At 35.7% G+C, this 9688-nt stretch overlaps 2 protein-coding genes across 3 annotated transcripts; one reads left to right on the top strand and one right to left on the bottom strand.

The window, feature by feature from the left end:
- Positions 1–3833: 3833 nt before the first annotated feature.
- Positions 3834–6332, top strand: LOC113352759 (pumilio homolog 12-like). Its single transcript, XM_026596538.1, has 5 exons — positions 3834–5176; positions 5282–5453; positions 5564–5733; positions 5833–6094; positions 6183–6332. The coding sequence occupies exons 1-5, from the start codon at positions 3834–3836 to the stop codon at positions 6330–6332; spliced, it is 2097 nt and encodes a 698-aa protein (XP_026452323.1).
- Positions 6333–6771: 439 nt separating this feature from the next.
- On the bottom strand, positions 6772–9247 carry LOC113354502 (traB domain-containing protein-like). Of its 2 annotated transcripts, XM_026597819.1 has the most exons (7): positions 8891–9247; positions 8667–8699; positions 7955–8143; positions 7744–7806; positions 7463–7651; positions 6964–7145; positions 6772–6790 (listed from the first exon to the last, which is right to left on the bottom strand). In XM_026597819.1, the coding sequence occupies exons 1-6, from the start codon at positions 9185–9187 to the stop codon at positions 6969–6971; spliced, it is 948 nt and encodes a 315-aa protein (XP_026453604.1). In that variant the 5' UTR covers positions 9188–9247; the 3' UTR covers positions 6772–6790; positions 6964–6968. The 2 variants fall into 2 exon arrangements, with proteins under 2 accessions (XP_026453604.1, XP_026453603.1); XM_026597818.1 differs by lacking the exon at positions 6772–6790 and having other exon boundaries at positions 6861–7145.
- Positions 9248–9688: the final 441 nt, after the last annotated feature.

The raw sequence follows: 9688 nt of genomic DNA, 5'->3' as shown, positions 1-9688 counted from the left end.
AATCAACCAAATATATAAAAACAAACTTAACAGGAGTTTGCTTATGGAATCAATTAGCTACGATCAAAAACACAAGATAAACAAGTAGACGTCTGATAAGAAAACAAGATCTTGATCAAAAAACACAACTCTTTGTAAGAAGCAAAAACAGTAGTACAACTTATCAGTCCAAGATAAATGGATTAACAAGATTAAGTAGGATTTAAAAGGAATAATCATAAACTCAACATAGCAAGTTTATCATAAAATCAGTAGTACAACTTACTTGTTTCGATAAGTGTATAAAGAAAGACAAGAACCTTAAGCCGGCGGAAGAAGGATCAATCGAAGTAACGAAGCACTCACTATTACTAAGAAGCACTCAACTCACCATGGAGATACTGTGTCAATAAGCTTAAGGTTCATCAACAATAAGTTGGATAATCTTATTCACCTTCAAGAAGAGGTATTTATCAAGGTTACAAGAAGAGAAGGAAGTATATGAAACACGCCTTCTTATACTTAACGTGTTGTCAAGATGTGAAGAAAGAAAGTTAAAAAATTACACTCACACTATTGCAACCACTAACCATATTCACAATTGATTGTTCAACAAACCACACTTTTTGTTTTCTTTATTTTTATTTCCTGGAGGTTTGAAGCAACAGTCGGTCTCTCCCTCACTCTCTTGAGTCCCTCCTAGGTGGAGTATATGTAGCTGAAATTCATTTTATGCAATGTTGTTCCTAGGGAATCTGTGATCATGAGCAGAGGCAAAATTGTCGGTCTATGATTCCGCTGTCTCTTCTCTTCTTTCTCTCTTTCTCTGGTGATCACCCTTGGTCTATCCCGCAATGGTATTAAAGTAGTCATGGGCATCAATATCAAAAAAACGCGCCATGAAATGTTGAAATACACAAAAGAAAGCAGGTCCAGGAAGGGGCACATTTAGCTGCTTAACATAAGTGCAACTTCACACTATACAGCAACATGTAATCATATCCATGTTTAAAGGCCGTTATTGATGCCACGACAAGGTCATTGGCATTGGAGTTGGGTAACTATAAGGCCGATATTGTTGCCACTATAAGGTCATTGGCATTGGAGGGGATACTGTAACTGATTATCCATAAGAACAATTTATGACGCGAAAAAACTTTACAGTGGATGGACTATTTCTCCTTCCGGTAGTAAATTTTAAGCGCACTGCAAGAATGGAATTTCTCTCATAGCTATAGAGAGATAAAATTTTCAGCAGACTCAATGAAAAGAGGAGCTAATCTAGCAAAGGGAGAAAGAAGAAGTTATATCACAAGACCTGATTTCATGAATACAATGGAAATCCAGAGAAACCTTACTACTGAACTTGTTAATTTTTAATGGGCTTTTTTCCTTGTTTTTTGTTTTATGCCCAACTATAATGGGCTTATTTGTATAAACTTTGGTTATGATCTTTGGTTCTAATAAAATTTTATTATTAAGCAAAAAAAAGGGATATATTAATTAAATACCCTAAGTTTTGGAACCCTTCGAAAATACCCCCTATCACATTATAAATATACCCCTCCTCTTATATATATAAAGCTTATCCTCTTAAAAATAAATTATTTTACACGTAACTTTTTTTTTAATTTCAAAAATCAATAATTTTCTTTCTCAATCACTCCACCACCGCCTCCAACTCCACCGACGGCAATTCACCACCATCACCACTACCACTCCACAACCATCACCAACATTCCACCATCACAACTCCACCACAACTCATCGTCACCACCGCCACCGCAATTGCGACCATCATCTCCTCCATATCCACCACCGTTGCCGCCAAGTTGATAAAAAAATTAAAAATTTAGAAATAAGTTAGGTCCAGATTTTTGTATCAACAACCGAAGTTGATCCAGTTTTTTGTATCAACAACCGAAGTTGATCCAGTTTTTTGTATCAACAACCAAAGTTGACACCAAATTTTGGTGTCAACAACCGAAGTTGATATCATATCTGGTGTCAACAACCCAAGTTTTTACAAAAATTGAAAACTCGGAAATTAATTAGGTCAAGATTACACGTCAACAACCCAAGTTGACACCAAAATCTGGTATCAACAACAAAAGTTGATCCAAATCTGGTATTAACAACAAAAATTGATCCCAAATCTGGAGGCACCACCACCTCCATCGCCGACATCACCACCACCACCGCTTCCAGCATGTGAGATAATAAATGAAATGGACTTTCATGTAAATTTTTATTAATATTGAAAGGGCATTTATATGATTCAAAATTAAATAGATTACATTTTAGAAGATGAGGGGTATAATTATTGATGGATAAATGTATTTGTGAAATTCATGAAAAGGAGAGATACTTATAAAATTCCCACATCGAAAGAAGAAGTTATATCACAAGACCTGATTTCATGAATACAACGGAATACAACGGAAATCCAGAGAAAACTTACTACAGAACTTGTTAATTTTTAATGGGCTTTTTTCCTTCTTTTTTGTTTAAGCCCAACTATAATGGGCTTATTTGTATAAACTTTGGTTATTATCTTTGGTTCTAATTTGCCTTAGTTGTAGCACTTTAAAGTGATCCTCCATACGTATACTATTCGGGTTGACTTTGTTTTCCTCAATCTTTCTTTTCAAACGCTGCACACACTTAATAGTACGTTTTACCAAGTGAAATTTCCTATCGTACTCGCATCTCTCATCTTCACATGTAAATAGGTTTTCTTGATAGACATTCTTTTTGAAATCGTATTTATAACCTATCGAAGTACTTTCAGACACCCAAGAATCGTTCAGTACTGCTTTTCCAAGTTTCGTCCTTCCGCTAGCTAAAGCTGTCTCTGTCGAAAGCTTATAACTTGGATTATCATGTTTTCTCTTTTTTGATGTTGATGAAGCCTCAAAACCTATCTCCCTTTGATTCTTTTTGTGGTCTTGTTTCAGCAAACTGATAACGTTAGCTAACAATTCTTTTCTTGAAATAATCTTGTTGCTGAAGCGATGAAAACACTTCAAGTATTGCTGGTACTCATGAGGATTTCCAAATTTCTCCTTTTTAATAAACTCAAATAACTCAAATTCTGGATGATACTCACCATGAGGATGCAACTCTTTATCTGAGTCTGAAGCCTCATTAAATTCTTCAACCCTATCTAGAATCATCTCATCACCATCTTCTTCTACTGTCAGGGTTATCTCATACTGCTTAGGCAAAAAATCATTAAACCCTAAAATAAGCTCCGAATTATCTTTAAAAACGTCTTTGATCCTTGCTGCAACATACGATAACGTCGCGGTGTCGTGTTCTTGCAGAGACAAGAATTCTTCCATTAATCGACGGAATTCATGACATTTGTCTGTTTTCTGCACAGCTTGCAAGTAAGCACGGTAAGCTTCTATTCGTTCAGTATTTATTCCCATCATTTCAAGCACTTTAACCCTAATGAATCAAAACCCTTTTGATGATCACACGAAACAGTTCTTGAATCTGAGACAGTTCAAGAAAAAGATAACTCTATTAGTAAGGTTGAAGACAACTATATATTTATAAAAGGAAGTTTAAGACTTTAAGGGCTTTTGGGAGTTCTTTAAGGGCTTTTGGGAGTTCGAACAGGAATGGGTTATTTTAAGAAGCAGTCCGCCCTGCCATGGAATTTTCTGTTTTTTTAGAGCACTCTTTAAATAAACGGTTTCAGGCATTAAAAAAAGAGTTTCATAAAGAAACAAAAGTGGTGCAGTTCGAGTCTGAATAAAATACCACCAAATTTCAAAGCCTATAAAAACACTGCAATTTGGTTGGCATCTTCATCAGTGTTCTACATTCCATCTTTCTATGCAACAATGGCAGCAGCAGATAAAAGAATTAATTCTCTTCAACCAAAATCTACTCTCTCGCCTTATGCGAGTTTATATCAACCATACAATAATAATGAGGCATTCTCTTTGTTTCAGAAGTGTTTAGTGTATGATGACATGGGTTCATCAAGCAACCAGGGTTCTCTTGTGAAATCTCGCAGTTCTGGAGTTTCTGACAATTTCGACCATGGAATTACTTCATCCGATGGCAGAAGAAGTGTTGTTCCGAGTTTTGCAACAACATCAAATAATGGTCAATCTCAGCTGAGCAATGATTCTGGATTTGGAAACCGTATAAATAAGGAAACAACAGGTCAATCAAATATCAGAGCACCTCCAACTGGTTATCATTATGGAACTCCATATTCTCCTTCTCATGGAGGTTACAGTAATCAGTTGAACAATCTCTTTAACCAAAATTTGTCTGTTTTCCAGAATTCAGCAACGGAAGCAGCACCATCAGCTGCGGGAAACAATGATAACCGCGCCTATTCTCCACAAAACGGCAATATATGGAGCAATGATCAGTTGGGTTCTTCATCATCCATGGTTAACCAGGATTCTCTCGCTAAATTCCATTCTGGAGTTTCTGGCAATTTGAACCATGGAAATACTTCATTAGATGCTATAAGCAGTGTTCCGAGCTTTGCAGCGTCATTCAGTACTAGCCATTCTCTGTCAAGTAATGATTCTTTTGCTTCTGGTTCTAATTATGCACCTCCAACTGGTTTTAATTATCATGGAAGTTCTTCATCTGGGGGACGTTTCAGCAATCGGTTGATCAGTCCCTTAAATCAGCCTGTTCTTAAGAATCCATCAATGTCAGCAGCATCAGATTCAACAAACAACCTTAACTGCGGTTTTTCTGGACAAAATAGCAATATATTGAGCGAAAAGGCACTATTAGATGCCCTTGTTCTTTTTTCTGCACAAAACGGCAATATATTGAGCAAAGAGGCACTATTAGATGCCCTTGTTCTTGCAAAGCTAGAAAATTGGAATATGCAAAAGTTGCATAAAATTCTTACTGGTGATGCAACACTTATTTATGAAGTTCATCCAGATGAACTATTTGCGATGGCTACACTTAGGTTGGGTTCTAACTACTTGCTTGACATTCTTAGTAACAGCAGAGACGGACTAATTCCCGAGAAGATAACCAAATTAATCTTTTGTAACCTCATCCGTTTGATGAGTGATCAATTTGGCAGTGCCGTCTTCAAGAAACTTCTGTCATCAGTTACTGACGAAATCCTGATAAAGGACATTGTGCAGAACATGGCATTTCAAAATTATGCTCTCATCAAAGCAGCAACAACGGAACTCGGGTATATATACTTTGCTCTTCTTCAAATATACTGCATCTTTTTTTTTTTTTTTTTTTGTGTGCATAGATATTCATTGATGCCTTATTTTTTCTGTAAAATATGTAGGGTATCTTCGATCCAGGAGCTCATGAAGATAGCCAAGAAGGAAAACAAAGACTTGGTTAATAAGCTGATTTGTGCCCTGGCAAATAGAGAAATACTGGTTGTGATGAAGAACAAATGTGGTAGCCGTTTAATCAAATTTTTGCTGGAGTTTCTGAATTTACACCAAAAAGAGGTAACTACTCCTCTATTATCTACTCTGACAACAGCATTTCACTTGTTTTTTAGTCCATATTTAGAAAAACGCATAATGCTGATTAAAATTTTAATGAAATGCATCTGCAGTTGATTTACAGTGTGGTGATGTCATTTCAATCTCAATTAGAATTAGCTACAGATAAACAAGGATGCATTACACTCCAAATTATCATGAAAAACCTACCAAATCCTTTCCGAGATGAACTTCTGCGGAGCATCTCGAATGCGGCTCACTTTCTTTCGTATCATCAATGCGGGTAATACTAAAATCACATATTACGCTATTTTAGATTATATAAGAAATCGGATGGATTTTTGTGCTGTTTTAAATGTTGTATCATGGTTTTTGTACACAGGAACTTTGTTATACAACATGTAATCAAATTGGATAGCCCTATGTACACTTTCACTGAAATCATATGTAAAAAGCTCAGAGGCCACTATGTACCTTTATCAAAGGATAAATGTGGCAGCTATGTTGTGGAAAAATGTATTTACTCAACTATAATAGGTATGCAATTAGCGTCAGTTGATTTTCTGACAAACAACACACTCATCGAACTAGCCCAAAATCAAAACGGAAACTACGTCGTTCAAACGCTACTTGGAACCACAAAGGTAACCCATCTTTTCTTTTCTCAAGCATACATATATGCATGTGTGACTGTTAAGCTAAGTGTTTATATGCTTGTTGTTTGAATTACAGATAAAGGACCAGTCACTCTATCGAATGCTTGTTTTTAAGTTAAAGCAATACTCGAAGGACATTCAGAACCATCCACATGGAAGCAATGTATACAATTTGATAAATGGCGGAAAAAGCAACAAAAGGAGGCAGCAAACTATACTGAGATGAAGTGTATAAGATAAGAAACTAAGTTTGACAGATAGGTGCGCCAGAATGTAGTAGACAATCGATGGAGCAGTATTTGTGCACGTAAACTCAACGTTTGTATAATTTATCTTATAAATTTTTTGAGCATGTGTACGTCGGGAGGACTAGTTTATAATGTTTTTGTTTTCTGTTTCTGTTGAAAGAAACCAAGATATGGGTCAATTATTACTAATGGAAGAAGTAAAATCAATTGGTAGAATTACTGTTTATGTTGCTTCTTATATGGAAAACACAATGGTTCGGAAATCCTTGATGGAATTATAAAATTCAACTCCAAGGAGATTCAAGTGCAATGGTTTAAAAATCATTACACTCGTGAAGATTTCCATGAATTCTTCCCTGAACAGAAAGTTAGAAAGCATGACTGATTTCAGCATCCAGGTTTCTTATACTGTATGAAGATTTCCATGAATTCTTCCCTGAACAGAAAGTTAGAAAGCATGACCGATTTAAGCGTACCCAAAAAAAAAACATACCATGAAGCTAGAGTGACATAAGAAAGGCAATTTCATTTTATTATAAATTGTGCAATATGTATTTACTTAAGTTTTTAGACATAAATAAGAACAACAGATCAATGAGTATGGATTACCATGGCTAAGTGACATCTTCTGATGTTGCAGGAGGCTTCTGATTGTCATCATTCTCTGTACTCTTCCACATATGCTCTATTCCATCCATGTGACCCATCCCAACAACCGCTACAACTTTCCCTCGAAAACGTCTAAGCCTAGTGAACATAACCTTGTCTCTATCTTCAACAATCACCCTTGACTGTCCAATTTAAAGTAGTTTCCAACTTTTAGATTCAGCTTAAGTAGATTAAAACTTAAAGTAGAAAATCATATTCATTACGCAAAGACCGTATTGTAAGTGAAATCAAAAGGATATGACAATATATAGATATAATCATGAAAAAATTGCGCAGAAGAACCAGCAGAGAAAATCTGTTTTTTTTTTTTCTTTCATTTTGATAAACAAAAACTCTCTGTTTCTTATTGACCATAAGGTTTTTCTTGTATATATTGCTGATCTTACCAAAGTGAATTCCAAAATATGAATAGCCAAGAGTCAGGACCGTGGAAACTTACAATCTCCGGATATACTTTTTTCAGAAAACTAGTCATTTCCCGTACAGATGATCTTGTCATGTCTTCATCTTTAGAGTCGGTAAAATAGTTAAGCAGTTGGTCTATCTCCTTGGATTCCTCTGAAACTTTAGTACATATTTTCCAAAGGAAGTCGTATGACAACAATTTAGATAGTTGTTGAAACAAAACCTGAAGAAAAGAACACCTTTCAAAATTTCAAGTACTGCTCTCTAGAAGAAATTATCCAATAAAGAGAAGGAAAACAAAGTGATGGTAACTACCCGAACATCTTGATCAATCGGGAAACATTCTGCTTTAACTCTAATAGATTCCTCCATCGCAACCTGAAACAACGAGATTCGTAATATTCCAAAGGTAAGTGTTAAAGGATAACAAAGCAAAAGACAAGATCATCACATTCATTTGAAAGATTTTTGAACAATTACTATGAACTCCTGGAGTTGAAAAGTCGAAACTATTTTCAAGGATTACCTTGAACTCCAGGCCTGGAAATGTTCCACCAGCTCTCAAACGACGATACCATAAGTTAATAAGAAAACTAAAAAGCTTCATGCTTAGTCCACCTGGGGATTTCATGGACTTGAGGCACAACTTATACAAGTCGTCATCTCCAGGCTTCCACTTCATAAGTTCTATGGCCCGTTTATTGCACAGCTCAACCTGCATATCCAAAGTGCCAAAAAAAAAACCTTACAGAGAGTTGCACATAATCTTAAACTCAAACAAAATTTCTATCCACTTGGAAATCTCGACCTAGAAGCTAAATCAAAGACCACTAACAATACATTACAAGTCAATGATCTTGAAATGTCATGAGATCCTTCAAGGAGTCCTAGTCTACGACACCAGGAAACTTTAAATTGATTGTAACTCAACAAAAACAGGGAGAAGGAACTATGCTTTAAAAGGTGAGCTCAAACTAGGTATCTCCTAAGTTGAGTATAACATAAAAGGGGATGATCGGCTGACATCTTATTATACATCTAACCTATTCCTCAAATTACAGCATATGACCACTGCATACTCTCCACATACAACTTCGCCCGCGTTCCACTGAAAAATGCTTCTCCTTAGAATAGATTGTGTATTGAACAAATTACAATTACAACTTTTCCTACTCACTACGACATCTCTGATCAATGAAAATGAATTCCGCAAAATATTACAGGAAGGCGTTACTTACCGCGACAACATCAGGCATTACATAATTAATCACCTACAAAATAATACACCAATTACATCAGTAGGTTGAGTTATCTATTTAAAAATAAGAAATGCACCCCTCTATGATAACAACAAGGAAAAAAGAAAAAAAACCTAAGTTGAGTTAGGCATTTAAGCAAACATATTGGATGCACTTAAAAACAAGAAACCCCCAAAATCCAAGAGAAGTAAGATATAATATACCTTCTTAACAGTGTCAGCACTCTCTTTTGAAACATGAATAGTCCCAACAAGATAAACTTGATACCCAGTTTTTGAATTATTGAGTAGAACGACTTTACCATCATTTGGGATTCCAGGAAGATCATGTGGGTAATAATTATGGTACCATCTCACAAGATGATGATTGACAATTGTATAATGAGGGGTTGTTAGAAATAAAGATGATGATGATGATGATGATGATGCTGATCTTATTAGTACTCTATGTGTTGTTAAAGTGGAAATTTTTAACAAACGACTGAGAATTGCAGCAGACATTTTGGGTTTTCTTGTGAGGTATCATCGGGAGTACCACTCTCTCTAGACATATCATGTCATATTTTGGGGTTATGGAGATTCGAATAACTGACCTGTTGATGGTTTTGAAGCTTTAGGTTGACTCGTTGTAAATCCGATCCAAGGCGATTTAAAGATTGTGGTAGTGGAAAAAGAATGGTCAGGAGATCGAATCTCGTGATTAACAAGTTTTAAGTTCAATAACACTGTTAGTTTCCAATTGACTCGCGATTTGGACTTGAGTTAACCCTTGACTCGCCCCGAGTTAGATGTCAGATCTTTTTTGTATGAAGTGAGACCAATGTAGTTAATATCGGATATTGGTTTTTCTCGGCCAGGACTGATACACTGGTACGACTTTATATCAGGGATATTATCGTTCAAATATCAGTTCCAAATTTAGAGACTATAATTTTATAGCTACCATCAATTTTATTAAAAAACACAAGAGTAACTTCAATAACTTTAAAGTTCACTACCTAA

This window comes from Papaver somniferum, chromosome 2 (genome assembly GCF_003573695.1).
Source record: "Papaver somniferum cultivar HN1 chromosome 2, ASM357369v1, whole genome shotgun sequence".
NCBI lineage: Eukaryota > Viridiplantae > Streptophyta > Magnoliopsida > Ranunculales > Papaveraceae > Papaver > Papaver somniferum.
The sequence above is the reverse complement of the archived record's forward strand: the minus strand, read 5'-3'. Positions and strand labels throughout refer to the sequence as shown.